This window comes from Branchiostoma floridae, chromosome 14 (assembly GCF_000003815.2).
Source record: "Branchiostoma floridae strain S238N-H82 chromosome 14, Bfl_VNyyK, whole genome shotgun sequence".
NCBI classification, from domain to species: domain Eukaryota; kingdom Metazoa; phylum Chordata; class Leptocardii; order Amphioxiformes; family Branchiostomatidae; genus Branchiostoma; species Branchiostoma floridae.
The window spans coordinates 12,448,476-12,467,742 of record NC_049992.1 but is presented as its reverse complement, the minus strand read 5'-3'; the positions used below and the strand labels follow the sequence as shown (position 1 = coordinate 12,467,742).

Below are 19,267 nucleotides of genomic sequence, written 5' to 3'. Positions count from 1 at the left end.
TTAGTGCTTAAGTCATATCTCGGCAAGTAAGCACCCGATTTCAAATGATTTGCAGATTACAAATCAGTACCAACATACCTTTGTAATGATTCCAAGTTTGACTACCTAGAATACACTCTTAGCAATGTTGCCTCTAAGCACTACCCTAACCCTAACCCTAACCCTAGCGGTTAGTGCTTAAGTCATATCTCGGCAAGTAAGCACCCGATTTCAAAACGGTTTGCAGATTACAAATCTGTACCAACATACCTTTGTAATGATACCAAGTTTGACCGCCTAGAATACACTCTTAGCAATATTGCCTCTAAGCACTACCCTAACCCTAACACTAACCCTAGCAGTTAGTGCTTAAGTCATATCTCGGCAAGTAAGCACCCGATTTGACAATGATGATTTCTTATGATGATCTCTTATGACCTCTTTTGTCTTGCAAAACTGCCAGTAGGGTATCGTTTTTCGCAATGAAACGTTTAGGGGTGTTTGGTATCTAAGTTTTATATTAGCTTATCAGGAACTCAGCCAAACCAGTTCGATTTCTATTTGTGAGCCGTGTTAATTCAACCTATGCTAAACTCAAGTAACATATAATACAATGCGCTCCAATACGGTTACATCAAGTTTACAGTTAGGTACAAGGTAACAATACAGAGATCTAAATATATACAGGGAGAGTTGGTCGTACACAATCCAACAGAGGAACTAGCCCTAAAGTGACCTTACCTTCAGTCCTGTGGGCTCCAGACTGACAAATATATTCGTACAATCTCTAAGGCCAACTAGCATGACAATGGGATGTCTAACTACTCTAGCCAATCCGGTTGGGCGCTCTCACTACCAAAGCCAATCAGGGAAACCTAACATGCTCCGCCCATATGGTCTAGACAGTCAATACCTAATTACATCATATGTCAAAGGTAATGGCCGTTACAGCAACACCAACCAGAGAGTCGTCTCCTTCTGTCCCTAATGTTTATCTGTTACAGACCTCAAGAAATTCGAACACGTTTATTCAAGTTGCTTGCATATGTCTTGACAATATGGACAATACGCTTTTTTAGTAAGTACATGCTCTCATACCATCCCAGAGTAATGTCAGTAAATTTGCTCTTTTCTACTAGAGGGCGCAGCTATATGAGGCTAGTCATTAATGTAATAGCCAGGCCAGGTAGACAGGCCAGGTAGGCAGACCAGGTAGACAGACCAGCCTTTTCATCGAACCCCTTTCAAAACACAGTATTCAAAAATGCTTTTCGATCAACGAAAAGAACTCTGACACTGGGACAATTCGGGCAATCGGTGCCATATTTCTGCGTGTCAAGGGCGCGCTATTTAGCAAATCAGGAAAGAAAGACACGAGAGTAATATTGCATTTATGTTAAAAACCGGGAACTGATGATGAGAGCGAAATGATTTTCACTGAAATAATTTGACTCTTATGTGTGCAGCAAATCTTAGGTAACGTTAGAAGTCAAGTTTATTGCACCGTGAATGAATGCATCGGGTACAATATACTGCAAATAACACGCATTACTATAAACAACTACAAAGTTATATGAAAATGGGCGTTTTACAATTACGTGGTCAGCTATGAGAAGGATAAAAGAGCAGAAAACAGACATGCGAGTGTATTTCTATATCATAGTATTGCATGTAGATCCGAAGTAATGACGTCACTTAACGTTACCGACTTTACAGCTTCCAGAACTGGTAACGTTAACGTTGTAAGATCATTGCATGCAAACAACGACGCACGCAGAAAGATCCAGTTCAATTTGCTAGTAATTCCGATCAAACGGGCTTGGCATTCCTTCTTTTATAATATTAGATAAAATCATGAACCGATATGTGACGTTACCATCGTTGAGCATGATACCTTGTTACTATTGGGGTAATTCAGACATTGACACCACAACCTTTGACCTTTGACTCGATGTGACCGCCATTTCTGTCCTTTTTTTCAACTTCTCTTTTTCAATGTTAGTTACCCGCATGCAATATTATGACAATTGTGGATCCATTTCTCTACTTTAGGATTTCTATGTTTGCATTGTGACTCTAGGAAAGCCAGGTAAGTAGGTTTGATGCATATTAATATCGTAATTGTTTCCTGAACTGTGTGCACTCGTCATTTTTGTGCAAGGGGGAGGGGGGCGGAATCCGAAATTATGCTAGCCCTGAGGACGCTATGATCATATAGCGTCCTGATTCACCCCGTTCACCGGATCCAACTTTTGTTCATACAGCCTTTATTCTTGCTAGTCGGGCCGGATTCTTGCTTTCCCTACCTTCCCAATTCCCTTACCTTCTTGTGCGGGCGAAAAAACAACTCCAGAAGCCCAGAGCTAATAGTAATACACGGCAGGGCCTGAAACAACAAAGCTCTATTAACAAAAACCACCGGGTCGCCATCTTCTTCAAATTGTTGTTGTTTTCTGTTACGCCTGACCCCGACGTGACCCTCAGCAGCTCATTCGTGCACCACGGTTTCTTCAGCCTCAGTATCATTGAAACTCTGGACTCAAGATGAAGAAACTGTGGTGCACGAAATTATGAGCTGCTGAGGGTCACGTTGGGGGCAGGCGCAACAGAAAACAACAACAATCTGAAGAAGATGGCGACCTTTTGTAATAGAGCTGTGTTGTTTCAGGCCCTGCCATGTATTAGCTCTGGGCTTCTGGAGTTGTTTTTCGCCCGGACAAGAAAGTAACGGAATTGGGAAGGTAGGGAAAGGAAGAATCCGGCCCGACTAGCAAGAATAAAGGCTGTATGAACAAAAGTTGGATCCGGTGAACGGGGTGAATCAGGACACTATATCATAGTGTCCTCAGGGCTAGCCGAATGCATGATCATGAACTAGACCGTACACAGTGCACGGGTAGAACGGTATTGCACGTGCACTGTGATAAAGAACTGTTGATGTTGTTGTCCATGTTCTAGCTTATAGGTCTATTTACTATTATTTCGCTAAACTAAGTGCATGATTATATCCTATTCTGAAGTGAAAAAAATTGAGTGTTTTCAAAGAGGAAGGTCTTGATTGTTCTCCCCTGTAGTCACCTTAATGTGATTAACTCATTACCCTACCCCCTAGGGTGCCTACTAGAGGCCTAAAAGTTATTGTTTACAGACAAGAGGGTCTAACTCTGGGGGACACTGAGATAAAACTTTGTTTTGGTAGTCTTCTCACTCTATTTTTTTTCTCCAACAAAGTTTAGACACACACACCATGATGTAAGTAATACATTTTTTTTATGACAGTGATCCTGTTAGCCGTGGGTACACGGCCATACTCCTGTGAGAATTTGCTCTTAGGTAATTTACGCCAACATAGATTAAGTTCTCAAGATGGCAAGAAAAGTGATTTATGTATTTATGTCAAACAAAGTCTTGGTAATTTCTCATGAAAGTACTTTGGTGAAAACACATTAGCTTACCGTTTAGAGATAAGCTGAGGCAAGTCAGAGAGTGCAGACATGCTAGTCCGTCCCTGTCCGTTGACAGTGGGGCACAGTTGGTGGCATATGACCAAATTCTCACAGGGCCATATGAACTGAGTTAACCCCTGCAGTATCTGTGTCCCACCAATAACTGTGCCCCGCCCACACTCCACTCACAAACAACAGACTGATTAGATTTGCCCATGCATGATTTATGTTTGTTCTCCTTGGTGTATGTGTACACCTTTTGAAATCAGCCTACTACTAGTTGTAGCTTTTAAGACTGATCATGAAGGGACCTTCCCATTTTATCCGAGATCACTAGATAAAAAGATTAATCTGTATTTCAGACAACATGGAAGAGCACATGTACTGCAAGAGAGTGAGCTCTATACTGGTCAGTTCTGACAGTCACTGGGAGGACATAGCCAGTGTAGAAAGCAACTCTAACAACACAGAGGAACACATGCTGGCTGAAACAGCACAACCACTTGGACCAGGGAACCAGCTGACTTCGGTGATCTCGGAAAAAAGGCAGCAATGGAGCTCATTGAACCAAGGCAAAACAGATATAAATTGGGATGTGGCAAAAAACACAGTGTCTGTTGGGAAGGACCAACATTGCAGTCTGAAAGAAACAGAAGCTTCCACAGAAACCATTGTGATATATGCAAGCCATGAAGAACATGTTTATGCTAGCACATCAAGAAAGGGTATGTTGGAAATTCTCATCGTCCATAATTCTGAGGAACGCCCCCCGAGCCCTATAACAACAGACTCAGACTCATTAAGTAGTGACGAGCTGGTAGATTCACTCTCAGACTCAGAGTTGTCTGAAACATCCGAGTATGAGCAATCTGATGAGGGTGAAATGTATGAAGATTTTCCTTTCAAGGACACAGAGGTAGCTGAAAGACACAAATATTATCAGTCTGGTAATAGTCAACTGAATAAAGATGTTCCCGACAAGATCCCAGAGTTAGCTGAAAGATACGAGTATGAGCATTCCGATGAGGGTCAAATGGACAGAGATGTGCCTGACAAGATTTCAGAGGTAGCGGAAACATATAAATGTAATCAGACTGGTAATTTTCAACTGAATAAAGACGTTCCCAACAAGATCCCAGAAGCTGAAACATACGAGTACGATCATTCCAATGATGAGCGTCAAATGGACAAAGAAGTTCCTGACAATGTCCCAGAGGTAGCTGAAACAAACGAGTACGAGCATTCTGATGAGGGTCAAACAAACACAGATGTTCCTGACAAGAGCACAGAGGTAGCTGAAAATAAGAGTGAAATGTACAAATGTAAGCAGTCTGACGAGAGTCAACTGGACAAAGATGTTCCTTACAAGGTCGCAGAGGTAGTTGAAATGTATGAGTCTGAGCAATCTGATGAGGGTCAAAAGGACGATGATGTTACTTCTGAAATCGTAGAAGTAGCTAAAATGTACGAATTTAAGCACTCTGACCCGAGTCAACTTTACAAAGATGTTCCTGACAATATCCCAGAGGTAGATGAAACATCCGAGGACGAGTATTCTGATGAGGGTCAAACGAACCAAGATGAGCCTAAGGAGACTTTTAAATGTGAGGAGTGTGATTATGTAACGGACACCAGGAGCAAGCTGAAAGGTCACTGGTATTACTGGCATGTTCGCAAAAAAAATGCTGAGAAGAAGCACAAGTGCAAGGATTGTGACTTCGCTTCAGCAAGCCTATCTGATCTTAGACAGCACATGTACTATGAGCATCCTATTGACCATAGATATTCTAACATATACTACAAGCAAAGGGAGAAGAATCCTTTAGAGACGGAGACACGGAAAAAGGATGCTGTGCCTAAAGAAAAGCACACTGAAACAAATCCAAAACAATATAAGTGTAAACGTAAACAGTGTAACTTCACTACTCCTTATAAGGCTGCCTTAAATGAACATAAGAAAAAACACAAAAAGAAGAGACCATTTATTTGTCGTAAGTGTGGAAAAAGGTTTGATACAAGGTCTCACCTCAAAACACATAAAGATACACACTCTAGTGAGAAGCGATACAAGTGTGACAAGTGTGGTTACTCGGCAGCATACAAAAATGTCTTGGAGAAACATATTTTGCGCCACCACTCCGGAGAAAAGCCCTTTATGTGTGAATATTGTGGGTTTAGGACATTCCACAGTTGGAACTTTACAAATCATCAGAAACTACACTCCGGAGATAAACCGTTCAAGTGTAAGCAGTGTGATTACAGCGCAGTCGTGAAGAGAGATCTGCACAAACACATTCAGGTGCATCACACCGGCGAGAAACCGCACAAGTGCACGCTGTGTGGTTACCGGGCTGCTCACAAGCGTGGCCTAGCTGCCCACATGCGCAGTAACCACACCACGCCCAACAAGTCACCGTATGCTTGCACACAGTGTGACTACATAACTGAACACAGGATTCACCTCACTGCCCACATGCGGAAGCACACCGGTGCAAAACCGTTTGTGTGCAGGCTGTGTGACTTCAGGACTGCTTACAGGGATAGCATGCGTCAGCACGTGCAAACACACACCGGGGCCAAGCCCTTCAAGTGCAAGCTCTGCGACTACAGGGCGGCAAGAAGCACTTGGATAACGTCCCACATGATTGGACAGCACAGTAACGAGAAACCCTTCGCTTGTCCAATGTGCACACACAGGGCAAAATACAAATGTAATATTGTTTCTCATATGAAAAGCGTCCATAAAGTAGAAAAGCCAGTTCTCTCTACCTCATAGTTGTGTGTCTTTTCTCAAGTAACGGTTTATAATGTCTGAAATACAGGAATTAGGGTCAGGACAAACAGGATATCATAATGAAATGTTGTAAAGGTGCTACCAGTAGATAAGCTTTCTAACTGTGCTAAATAAGCTTTATAATGATGATGTGATACATGATATAAGATACAGAGGTTGATGAAGAATTCATGTACTGTATGAGATGTATATCCAACTGAAATCAAGTTTCGAAACTTTTTGTGCTAAGTTTATTTTAGCCAGTGTGAAGAAATTACATTGCACTGCATGTAATATATTGCATGTATTAGATCAGCAAAGCAAAGTGCCTTAGTATTTCAAAAGTAAAAGTCACAATGCAATTCTTTGTATAACTTACAGTTGAGGTATAATTGTATGAAATTGGGCCTATAGCCAAACAAAACTACATTCTCTTCACACTATTTAAACTAATGAATTTCAGTAATTCTGGTTTGTGACATTTGCAGATATGGAACTATGTTGATACTGTGTGAGATAGGTAAAGCTTAACTTTTTGTACAACCATCAATTGTCTAACTTGTTCATCTTCTTATTACAATTTTTTTGCCTATGCATGTGAGGCACATTATATTAATAATATTTCATGTATTTTGCTTTACCACTCTTACTAGTTTTCTTATAACGTAATGCTAACTTTATAGAATTACAATATACATGTACTAATGTTTTCAATGAACTATTCTTTACAACAATATTTTGAAACCTTTGAGATATTTTCTACAAAATGAAAGTTTCTTTCAAATCTACAAGTGTAATCCTTGTTTCTTTCTTGAAGTTTATAGGATTTTTATTCTGATTACTTCATTCTCTAGATACAATCTTCAAAGTTACATAAGAATGATGTAAATCTCAATGTATGTGTAAGTGTAAGAATGTAATGATGGTATCTACCCTAGCCGGGTTTACACAATCTCTCACTGGCTGGGGTTAATGACCCCCTCCCCTAGGTAGGGGCAACTGTAAGGTCGGCCACTAGAAGCACGGTTTTAGTCAGGATATGTCTATCCTAGCATTTCATTGATTTAAAAGTTACAAATTATTGATAAACTACAGTACTCTTTCTCCCACAGCTCCTCATGTTGGCAAAAGTAATAAAGCACCTGACATTTACGGGTTTATAAATCATCCGGTACATATATCCTATTTGAGGCATTAGATCCATATAAACACTTAATATATACTTGTTCTTAAGGAAGTCGTCACTAACAGAGGTCGTCACAAACTTCAAGACACTATTGACCCATTACTTGAGTCCCATATCCACATACGTCACGACAGTAAACTTGTAGGTTAACTGTTCTGAGGAAGGTTGGATGTCCAGAGGGTTGACATTTGTTGTTAATGTGGGGCTAAATTTACTATAACCATGGTAATTTGCAGAGGGATAGTGTCTAGTAAGGCACAGGATTGTCGTAGTTTCCGGTCATCCTAAGTCTGCATGGCAGCATCTCGGCGTACACGGAATAGTGGATGATCAACGTGTGCAGGTCAGGGAACGACTTTCCAAACCCCTGCAACAGTCAGACAGAGGACATTGGTGATGAACATTGGATAAAAGCATCGCCTTACAAAATGTGCTGTGTAAAAGGACTTACAATTCTGCACTACAATATTGTGTCGTTTTCTAAATAGTTATAAACAATGATAAACATTGTGTCGTGCTGCGCCAAAAGGTCACCAGGAGCGTTATTCTTGTAAAAGTAAAAGATGCAGCATTGTGACTGTCACAGTAGTAAAGTAATCTTAGCCATCTAGTTTGTACATAGTGCACGTGCATCGCTCAGTTATCATGCAGTATTCCAAATACTGGTTGCTGTTTTATAAAGAGATAACGCACATAGCTCAGAGAACTACAGCAGCTTGCAGGGAAAAGGACACAGAGGAATGAAGAGAAGAATACACAAAATGTACTGATTGTAGCAAGAAGTTGCTTTAACTTTGTGCCACAGAATACATTGGATCATCAACACACTGCAATACGTACCATGATGGTGTATCCTTTGTCGGTTTTACCGATCAGGTAGTTGCTGATCCCAGCCATTGTTCTCAGCGACAAGGCGTAACATCCGGGGTTACTGCCGCTCTCTCGGACCATGAAGGCACCTGCACATTGTCTCTCCAGCTCAGCCATGGCCATTTCCCTAAAAAACAACAACTGCAGAAGTTATCTTACTACCTATTATTACATAGTATCATTGTAAACTTGGATCAAGCCAACTGTATTCCTTTTAAATCTAAGGATAGCTTTTAAAACTAAATTATCTTTAGAATGAAGAACTTTACATTGTATGAAACAACAGAATTCATTGGTATAATAAAGAGGAGAAGAAGACATCAGACAAACATTTTTAAGTTATATATAATTCTAAAATAATGAATGCAAGAAGGACCTTTAATTTATTGTATATCTATGTCATAGCAATAAAGCACAATGATGGTATCTTACTACATTTACAGGGACTAATATCAACTATTATATATGTACAAGATAATCATGATAACTGATTAGACATATAAGTTGAACGATATTATATTTTGCTAATTTCTTGAGATTACTTGTTACCCTGAATATCAGCTTGGTTGTTTACTGGGGATCCGGGATAGTTAACCAGGGCCCCATTGTTAACCAAGTCTGATACTCAAACTAATCATTTGTGGTACCTTGGAACGTTTCCCTTGTACCATGCTGCTCCACGATAGTCTTGGTTGTTCATCAATCCATGGGTATTCATCATTGCCTTCTGATTGGTTGCCATGTTCATACAAGCATCCACTGGTGGAGCTGACGGCATCACCTGACATGCTGCCACCCCCTGATTGGTCGGTTTGTGTAGGCGTGGCTTCGGCACAGGCTTTGGGGAAGAGTGGTTGGTTTCGAATTGTTGAATCCTAATATGGACATGACCGTTTTTCGGAATGGATTCCTGAAACAGTCATATTGCAGAAGCGATATGTCAGTGGTTAATTTGTGCGTCACACAAGCATAAGCCGAATAGTTGGGAATGAAGTACATCATGCTAGTCTGACAAATTATTTACTTTTCTGGGGGCTAATTTTGTTAGTTGACATGTTGGTCTGTAGGTGATGTCAGCAAAAATCATAGCATGATGCTACAGCCACATTATCAAACTGGTGCCCTAACAGGAACAGGGTTTTCTTTCCTTTCGGGTGTGCTCCCTTGATGATTAGGTGGTCATGACCCTACCGAATGTGCAACAATGAAAGTATATAAAACAGTCTGCAATGTATCAAGGACGTTACATCACTCTGATGTAACGTCCTTGAATGTATGTAGCGAAACATCAGTTAGAAATGACACTGTTGCACCAAGTCTAGGTCCAAGCAGGTAAAGGGAGGAAACCGAATAATGTTATACAAGCATAGAGGTGATGGCATTTTGATTCCCAAAAAATGGTTTCTGCTATTGTTTCAAATAAATGGACGACTTATGCTCACTAGCTAGTTACAGATTAAGAATTGGCAGTATCGTATGCACTGTTAAGTGTTATTAGAGATGCTGAGTGATCAATGAGAAAGTAACTTTTAAGTTCACCACATTTGAGGTTACATGTATGTTTAATTTAGAAACATGTCTGCCAATTGTATAAGGTTTGTTCTTAAAACATTTCATTAAACATTTTACATGTAATTTTGTATTCAATATAAGCAGACTCAAGGAAGAATATATATATATAGTGTTAAATTCGTGTAACACTAATGGAGATTTACTTTTTATTTTAATAAAACAAACAAATGCGATTGAAAGCCTTTACCGAGACCTGTATCTCGCCGAACGTTGGTGAAATGGTGGCCACTGGTGACGTAGCGCGGGGAGGGCTTGGTGCTCGGCGTTTGGACCGGCCAAACTGAATATAAAACAATAAAGAAAAGAATGAATATCTAAAAAGATTTCATACAAGGGAAAGGCCAATCACTACGACATTTTCATGCGCAAAGTTTGCAAGTTGTTGATGTAGTAGTGTAGCGTTTCTATTCTAAATGCTAACGTATATCTTTCGGTAGAGTTCAATGTTGTTTGGACACGAGTAGCAAAAGCAGCTGCAGTCGGACGTGAAAATATGCTTTGCTAAATACTTTCTTACGTTTCATCTGAGTTTCTTTTCTGTTGGGAAGGTCTTGTAACAACATCTACAGAGAAATGCCGTAAAAGTGAGTTTGAAAAACGAAAAAGCTACTCACCCAGTTGCGCTTAGCTGGTTCTTGTTCCTTAGTGGCTTTCTTGTTGTTGACGCTGTACCTGGAGTGAATGAACCGCCCCTCGAACTCCTGCTGCCGCTCGAACACCAGCTGGTTGAAGGTCTCCTGTTTCCCCGCCTCGCTCTGTTGGCTGAACGCCACCTTGAAGGCTTCCCCGATTATCACGTTCAACTCTTCAGCCTAAGGGGTTCATGTAAGGGTACAAGCGATTGTTGAGAAATATTGTAGAGCTATCATATATTCCAATACTCAGCCAATACAACAAGATAAACGTACTACTTTTAAGTACAACGGTTTGTTGACGGCGTGGCTGCGCGCTCTACTGATATACCTATAAAATGAATTTGTATTATCCTTGAATTTGCAATGGATAATCATCAAAAACATACAAGTATGACTAAAGACAGACCACACAAAGCATAAGAAATTAGACTTCGTTAGAAAGTACCTAATTATATAGTCGACCAAAAAAGAGCCATGATATGTTCCATGTTCCTGTTAGTACTATGAATAACCGAATGAAAACCAATAAGCGAATATACAAGAAAATGAACAACTGCATGAGTGAGTGTAAGAGAACGAATGAATAAATGAAAGCATAAATAAATAAATAGAAAAATGGATATCTGTATAACTGTCCTTCGTCTTAACACATCAGCTTCGCAGGAACGCGGCAAAGCAGCTGATTATGTCATGTTACAGTGAACGACCTGTCACATCTTTTGCATCTATAGCTAGTGTACTGGACCCCCCCCCCCCCCAACCCCTTCCATACAATGATTTGAGCTGGCTCTCTGGAGAGATAAAACATTTAGGAGGTTTGGAATACGCCAAGAAATACAGCACCTCTTTCTGTGCCCTGGTGATGAAGACGTGGCAATACTGGTCGTTGAAGAGTTGTCCCGGGTTCCTGGCCACGAAGGCGAACTGCCGCTCCTCGGGGTAACACGTGCAGTAGGAAATCCGCTTCAGGCTGTGGTCCATGTGGGCAGTCTACATATGGGTAGAGAAAACGTCTCTTCAATCGACATTTGGATCAGGAGACAGGTAGACACACAAAAAGGTCGCCTTTGGCAAGGCAGCAGAAATTAATGGAAATTTGCATGTTTTGGGGGAGACAACACGTTTGGGAATGATGCACGTTTTGGGATAGAGTCCGTTTTGGAATGGGGAAATCGTACGCGTTTGGGAATAAAACACGTTTCAAACGAAGTGCGACAAACCTACTATATGACTCTTACCTTCCCATCTGGACTGCACACCCTCACCCCTGACAGCGTCAGCACCAACAGCACAGGCTGGGTTTTCTCCACCTGCTGGAGGGACAAGGAGTATGAGGTAAATAGTCATATTCATTGTTGACAAATGTACACACACACACAATAAAAACAAGTATCTTTTTTAACCTCTTTTTTTAGAGCTTTCTGTTATCATCATGGCATGGAATTATCATTGAAACAGATTCATTACCACAATAACGACTAGTTATCTCCGTATCTTCAGTAATTTCCTGCTTGGCACTGTTCACATAACCTCCTTGGCATAACCTTGTACTTGGCATAACCTTGCCTATCTTAATCACGTAAAAACAAACTTCATGTATCTTTGAACGCATTGTAACCGTTTACTGTATATTTTGTTACAAAAGCTAGCCATTAACAATCGCTCTAGTTGGTCGGTAGCCCTGGCTGTTTTTCTTTTTATACAGTTGTATAAATCAAGGTGGGTTTAGGGGGCTCTGGGTAGTGTAGCTTAGCAGCTGCGCTCTTGTCTTCATAGAGTGGCTGAGCACACTGGTTCCACCCGCCACACTCTTGTCTCCATAGAGTGGCTGAGCACACTGGTCCCACCCATCTCCCAAAGCCTCTCACGTCTGGCTCCTCGTGCCAACCCCCGGGCAACGGCCTCAGCTGGCCGGCTAAACGACGTGAGGGGGCGGTGTTGACACGGCACCGTCGAGCGAAAGAACCTCCAAGATGAGGTCAACGGTCAGGGCGGAGGCTTCCATCGACAGGAAGTAACGGCCACGTGTCCGTGACCAGGGCGAGCCACCAAGCAGGAGGATGTCGGCTGTGGTCAGGCCTGGAGAGGAGATGGGCACCACCAGGCCAACTGCCCAAGACACACTTGCATGAATGAGCACCCAACCAAATTCCACACCGGTTCGGTCGGCGCCCGGGTCAACAAGGACCGCGCCTACCGCCGCACATCAGGACGGAGGTGTAAAGTGCACTACTGATGAGGGCATGCAGAACAGAATCCGAGGAAGAGACAACATTGCCATTGCCACATGGAACGTGCGGACACTTGCACAAGTAGGGAAACTAAAGGAACTGACGTATGAGCTCAGTCATTACACGTGGCAACTTGTAGGCCTTAGTGAAGTAAGATGGAAAAACTTTGGAGAATTCCAAACGGAGGAGGGTCACGTACTTTACTACAGTGGCGAACAAGCCAGGCATGCGAACGGAGTAGGATTTCTTGTGAACAGCTCCATCAAGGGATCAGTAATGGGATGCCGCACTATATCCAGTAGACTTATCTCCATCAGACTGAGGGCATCACCCTTCAATATAACTGTGATCCAAGTTTATGCACCTACCTCTGACTACGACGAGGAACAGATTGAAGAATTCTACACAAAACTACAGGACACCATAAGGGAAGTCAACAAGAAAGATATCCTCATTGTACAAGGCGATTGGAACGCCAAAGTTGGAGTCGACGCGCAAAAGGACTGGGGCGAGCACTGTGGTCCGTCCTGTAATGGGACCACCAATGACAGAGGAAGACGGCTACTTGAGTTTGCCAGCGAAAACAACCTAGTATTAGCAAATACCCTGGGAAAACACAAGCCATCACGGTGCTGGACATGGCACGCACCAAACGGCAGTAAACACCAGCTTGACTACATCCTGGTACAAAACCGCTTCCGTACAAGTATCAACAGAGCAAAAACAAGGACGTTCCCCGGTGCGGATGTGGGAAGCGACCACGACCTCGTCATTATGAACTTCCAGATCAGACTCAAGAGATCTAGGAAGCCTCAGTACACTAGACTTAAATTCGACCTGGAGAAACTGAAGGACCCAGCCGTATGTAAGACTTTCCAAGCGACATAGGTGGGAATTCGCTCCCTTACTAGCAGTAGAGGAGGATGTAGAAGTCTTGACTAACGCCTTCAACAAGGCAATGGTGGATACAGCAAAGAAAACCATAGGCCCCCTCCGGCGCAAAAATAAATCATGGATGAAAGATGATATCCTGGCGATGTGTGATACTCGCAGGGAACTGAAGAAGGTAAGACACACTGCGAGGTCAGCAGAATACAGGGAGATCAACAAGAAGATCAGGAAAGACATAAAGAAAGCAAAAGAAGAGTGGATAGAACAACAATGTGCCGAGATAGAAGGGAATCTGAGAGCAAACAACAGCAGACAGGCATTCCAAATTGTCAAAAACCTCACACAAAAGAAACAGTCAGGCTCCAGCACTACCATCCAAAGCAGAGAGGGTAAAAGCCTTGCAGAGAAGCAGGAGATAACGGCCAGGTGGACCGAGTACTGCAAGGAACTTTACAACCACCAGTCTAGTGGCGACCCAGAGGTACTCTTGACCAATGAACCCACAAAAGACGACAACTTTCCCATCCTGAAACAAGAAGTTGAGGCAGCTGTAAAGTCCCTGAAGAATGGGAAAGCTCCCGGTGCTGACAACGTCCCTGCCGAACTCATCAAGAATGGCGGTGAGACTACAATCGACCTACTGACTAAGATGTGTAATAAGATATGGGAAACTGGGAACTGGCCAACACCATGGACACAGTCACTTATTATAACCCTACCAAAGAAAGGGAACCTTCAACTTTGCCAGAATTACAGAACAATTAGCCTGATCAGCCATGCCAGTAAGGTGATGCTGAAAGTCATCCTGAGTAGACTGAAACCTCAGGCGGAAGAGGTCATTGCCGAAGAGCAAGCAGGCTTCCGTAGTGGACGTAGCACCACAGAACAGATCTTCAACCTAAGAATCCTCGATGAGAAGTACCGCCAACACCAGCAAAGTCTGTATCATGTATTCGTGGACTATAAAAAGGCATTTGACCGGGTTTGGCATGATGCTTTATGGGCAACAATGAAGAGATACAACATGGGTCCCAAGTTGACCAACTGCATCCAACAGCTGTACGACAAGTCTAGCAGCGCAGTTCTTGTACAGGGCACAGTAGGCGAGTGGTTCAGGACAACTGTTGGTGTAAGGCAAGGATGCCTACTATCCCCTACCCTTTTCAACATCTACCTTGAACAAATTATGACAGATGCCCTAGACAACCACCAAGGCACAGTCAGCATTGGGGGAAGGAACATAACCAACCTACGCTTTGCGGATGATATAGATGGGCTGGCAGGAGGAGAAACAGAACTGGCCAACCTAGTAAGTGCACTGGACACTACATCCAGGAGATATGGGATGGAGATCAGCGCAGAAAAGACAAAACTGATGACAAACAGCATTAAGCCAATTACAACCAAGATAGTAGTGAACCAGGAAGAACTTCAGACAGTAGATCAGTTTAAGTACCTTGGCTCCATAATTAGTAAGGAAGGCTCAAAGGCAGAAGTCACATCCAGAGCAGCACAGACCTCAGCAGCCATGGCAAGGCTGAGACCCATCTGGAGGGACAGGAACATTAGTCTGAAGTCCAAGGTGAGGCTACTGCGGGCACTGGTCATCTCAATCTTTCTATACGCGTGCGAGTCTTGGACCTTAACAGCCGAGCTGCAAAGGAGAATCTTGGCAGTAGAGATGAGATGCTATAGAATATTGCTAAATCTAACTTACCGTGACCACATCACCAACACAGAAGTCAGGAACACTATCAGACAAGCTATGGGAACAGACCACCTAGAGGACCTTCTTAGTATTGTCATAAAAAGGAAACTAAGGTGGTACGGTCACGTGACAAGAAGCAAAGGCCTCTCTAAGGTCATCCTGCAAGGAACAGTCAAAGGGAAAAGAAGACGAGGCAGACAGAGAAAGAAGTGGGATGATAACATCAAAGAGTGGACGGGAATGACCCTTGCCGAAACCCAAGCTCTGGCCCACGACAGGGTGAGATGGAGGGAGGTGTGCTCAGCTGCTAAGTGCCCCCACGACCACCCCCGGTCAAGGGACCGGTAAGCGGTAAGCGATAAATCAAATCAGATCGACTCTACGTCTCCAACATTAACCATACATCTGCTTGGAGATTGCTGAGCAGAGACTCCTCAGAGTCAGACGCACTACGCGACCAGAATGAAAGCGCGCGGCACTTCCTAAAGACGTGTGTACTCAGACATGACTTCACACTAGGCGCACTCTTTCACATGTGGACAGAGGAAATAAACACGCCCGTGTCGTAACCTCCGTGACCCCTGGGTTCAATACTTCCTTTTTCCCTCCCAGTCCGCCCTGTAATCATATCTCAAAGTAGCCAATGTTCCATTCTACTAAAGCTACTCGCCCCGTGTTTAAGATTGGACGGGGATGAACATTTTTGTGTGCATGGCAAGATCAACAGCTGCGTAGCAAATGGTGCATGTTGTATTAGGGCAAGTCCACTTAAGCTTTAGAAGGGGGTGATCAGTCAAAAAATATATTATTGAAATTCAGACTCTTCCTTCCTCTAAAACATAAGAATGCAACAGGCATCAGAGATTTTTGTCAAGTTTTCAATTTTGGCATTTGATTGAATCATGGCGTTTTAAGTTTCTCGAGCAATGGATTGATTGATTGGTTGGTTGGTTGGTTGGTGTAGTGATTGATGATAGGTGATGGACAAGGCTACATATTCATTTTTTAACAACAAAATGATCGTGAGAGCATTGGGTAAAAATAGACACATCAACAACTACTATAATTATACATCGACCAACGAAAAAGAGGAATGCAGAAGGCTGAAACGGACGGATAATTTATTTATTTAGAATTGAAGGCCACATACTTTTGCAGCTAGACATCGTCGGAAGTTTTCTCAAACTTGCTGTTCTGACTCATATTGTACCTACATAGTTGCATAACACGTTCTCAACCATCACTGCACCACATTCATATTCCATGTCTGGTACACGACTGGAACCGTGAACTTCATCATTGGCCTTACACCGGAAAACTGACTTCTACCATGTACCAAACGATATTGCCACAATGGAAGTTACTGTGTGCGACGTTTCGGTCAGTGCCCTTTTTAGTTCCCTGTTATCTAATTAATCTAAGCAATTTGAACATGAAATCTCGATGTTCATCGTGCTTTTTTGTGCATGGATGACCATCAATGACCAACAAGGCCTCAGCCCCCCCCCCTTCTTCTCTATTGTTCTCAGCTGGGAAATAACGTCACCGGTATTCACGTAATAAAATGTAGACCACCAGATTGTTTGTACCTCGTAAACCGTTGTCATGATAATCTCCTAACAGATGTTGGGATGGACAATTGTGAGGTTTTCTGATCAGTCAGTATTTCTGACAATCCTTCAAATGAATACTGAAAAATCATAACAAAAATACATATTACAAAACATTATATTGATAACACGCAGCTTGCCACTCATAGGGCCAAACCTTTACTACTTGGTTGCAAAGGGGCATTCTATAAAGTATAGCACATCTTTATTATGTTTTCTGTCCAAATAATACTCACCTCGATTGCCTGAAGTTGTTTTCTGACGAAATCTGCCCTGGCAACTTTGTTCGTATGTGTCACCGAGAAAGAGCCGATATACTAGGTAAATAACAAAACAAAAACACACTTAGAACACGACAGGACTTCAGGTACTTAAAAGGGGAAAATGCAACTCATGCATATGGTTCAGACAAGTAGCTATAGATATTTTCATAGCCGTCACTCACTACCTACAAATTGTACATGTAAAGAAGTAAACACAGGCATCTTGATTAGTATGCACAGCAGCAGATTTCTATGTATGAATCCAATATGTATATGGTTATAGTATGAAGAATATGGGGAGATAATATTTCCCTATTCCGTTGAAACAATAACATTTTATATTCTACTTTTGTTTTTCAAACGTAATGATTATCAAGTTCTGTCCTATATTCTCATTCCAAAATGTTGCTAACAAAATAGTTTCAAGGAACACAAAGTTTCATTTGAAACCGATACTCGCAATCGAGAGGTGATTTAGTCGGCAGATTGCTTCTAAGCTTCATTAGCACACTACTAGCAGTGGGCAGCATCATTTGTATGTTTTCCGCTAATCCGCAGCGTTCATTAGTAATTTATTCTCATCAATAAATGTTTATCCAGTGTAAGTATTGACAATGTGAACTCTTATCTCTCTCTACTGATTGAAACATGCAGTCTTCGTTGCAATTTTCATCCAAGTCTACTGCAGATTTTTGCAGTCAGCTATTTTTCTTCTTTTGACAAGAAGACCTTTCTATTCGCGCTCTGATGAAAGAATTCTTGCCTACGCCGCCTCCCCGTCGCGAGGAGAGCTAAGCAAACAACAGAGCGGTGAAAGTGAGTCATCCGCGTGCGTGGAAAACTTTCACTGCCCTGAGAAAAGTCAACCTTCGGGCCGAGGGATGAGGTGGCCTATGGTGACGGCGTCGACTTTCTTAATCTTAGACGAAAAATAATCTTGAAAGGACAACGGAAAATAAGAAGAGAATATCGTTCGTTTTTATAGCAGAATATCACCTAAACATCCACCTGTATGTATATAATGTTTATTGCAACTGTAATCGAAACGTTATTGTCTAGAGTATCGAGCAAGGAAGATTTGGAAGCTTTTCGAAGGAAATCTATGCTTGTGTTTTTTTTTCGTCTATATTAACTTTCTCTTGAAAATTCTATAGGCTGCACGAGTAGTAGAGCGCTTACCTGACACAAACGTGATAAAGTCTTCCCTCTCACATTTTCTTGCCCGGCCATTGTGGCTGTCGCACCTCTGTGGTGACTTCGTCCCTGTATCTTGGGCTGTCCGAAAAGGTTTAGGTCCACCGTTAAGTTGGACACGTCACTCCCAGACGCTCCCAATAACGCTTCTCTGTCTGAGTCCCCTCTCTGCGAGCGGTCGCCACTCCGCCCTCCGTTTTGAGTTTTCAGAGGAAACATCCTACCCTTAAGGATGGTTCTATTTTGGCACTTGCGGTCACTTAAGCACACACCAATAGGTCAACACTAGGTTTCCGGGACTGGCTATATAGCCTGGGGTGGAATATCACGTGACGTGCTGCAGTAGTCTAGGTGGTGACGACAAATTAATGGAAAATGGAAGTTTAAGCTACGTCATGTGAAAAGTATTTAGAGGTCTCCTTTTGTCGCACGTCCTTGGACTGTCACATTCTGACGGAGGGGTCCTAACATAATCTTGATGAAACACTACGGTAACGTTAAAGAAGTTAATATCTAGCATGGATGTGAATAATATCTGCATTATCGAAATAGAGGGGTATTTGAAACTAGTCGTAGTTGTAATCATTAGCCATCATGATAATCTCTCCATCTTGAAACCCCGTGATTGAATGTGCCAACAGATCAACTTGATTCCTTAAGCAACACTTTGAAAACCAGCACCGTACCCCGGAACACGTCTACAAAACTAGTTAGTATGCAAGGTCAGGGTCATAACGTATGTGACCTCTTACACGTCAATGAAACATTATAACGTTAAACCTTAGTTTTTTGGTGTTGTCTCGCTGTTCTCGATATTTCCTATAATAACGTTTTGATGTAATTATCAGGGTTGTACTGACAAGTACTTTGAAAGTGATCGGAAGTCATCGCGACAATTTTTACTATTCA

General features: G+C 42.3%; 2 protein-coding genes across 6 annotated transcripts in view; one reads left to right on the top strand and one right to left on the bottom strand.

The window, feature by feature from the left end:
- Positions 1 to 6,984, top strand: part of LOC118430315 (zinc finger protein 675-like) — a 50,149-nt gene extending 43,165 nt beyond the window's left edge. The window contains exons 1-2 of one of the 2 annotated variants that reach the window (XM_035841083.1): positions 1,911 to 2,068; positions 3,788 to 6,984. In XM_035841083.1, the coding sequence (XP_035696976.1) occupies positions 3,793 to 6,201 (2,409 nt within the window). In that variant the 5' untranslated portion in view covers positions 1,911 to 2,068; positions 3,788 to 3,792 and the 3' untranslated portion in view covers positions 6,202 to 6,984. Of the gene's footprint in view, positions 1 to 1,910; positions 2,069 to 3,787 lie in introns of those variants that run through there. The other variant, XM_035841084.1, reaches the window with a different exon arrangement.
- Positions 6,490 to 18,730, bottom strand: LOC118430339 (SH2 domain-containing protein 5-like). 4 transcript variants are annotated; one of them, XM_035841173.1, is made up of 9 exons: positions 18,344 to 18,730; positions 17,138 to 17,218; positions 11,700 to 11,774; positions 11,305 to 11,451; positions 10,441 to 10,638; positions 10,014 to 10,106; positions 8,902 to 9,092; positions 8,225 to 8,381; positions 6,490 to 7,751 (listed from the first exon to the last, which is right to left on the bottom strand). In XM_035841173.1, exons 1-9 carry the CDS (start codon positions 18,575 to 18,577, stop codon positions 7,632 to 7,634), a joined length of 1,296 nt encoding a protein of 431 aa, XP_035697066.1. In that variant the 5' UTR covers positions 18,578 to 18,730; the 3' UTR covers positions 6,490 to 7,631. The 4 variants fall into 4 exon arrangements, with proteins under 4 accessions (XP_035697066.1, XP_035697065.1, XP_035697064.1 ...); XM_035841172.1 differs by having other exon boundaries at positions 8,902 to 9,164; positions 10,020 to 10,106; XM_035841171.1 differs by having other exon boundaries at positions 8,902 to 9,164; positions 11,700 to 11,771; positions 18,344 to 18,728.
- Positions 18,731 to 19,267: the final 537 nt, after the last annotated feature.

What these genes read in the sequence shown, in the direction of transcription:
- LOC118430339 (XM_035841170.1), bottom strand. Translation starts at nt 18,577, where the DNA reads ATGTTTCCTCTGAAAACTCAAAACGGAGGGCGGAGTGGCGACCGCTCG. An exon ending in AACCAGCTAAGCGCAACTGG is followed by an intron (nt 10,107 to 10,440) that starts GTGAGTAGCTTT and finishes TTTTATATTCAG; the next exon opens with TTTGGCCGGTCCAAACGCCG. An exon ending in TACAAGGGAAACGTTCCAAG is followed by an intron (nt 8,382 to 8,901) that starts GTACCACAAATG and finishes GTTGTTTTTTAG; the next exon opens with GGAAATGGCCATGGCTGAGC.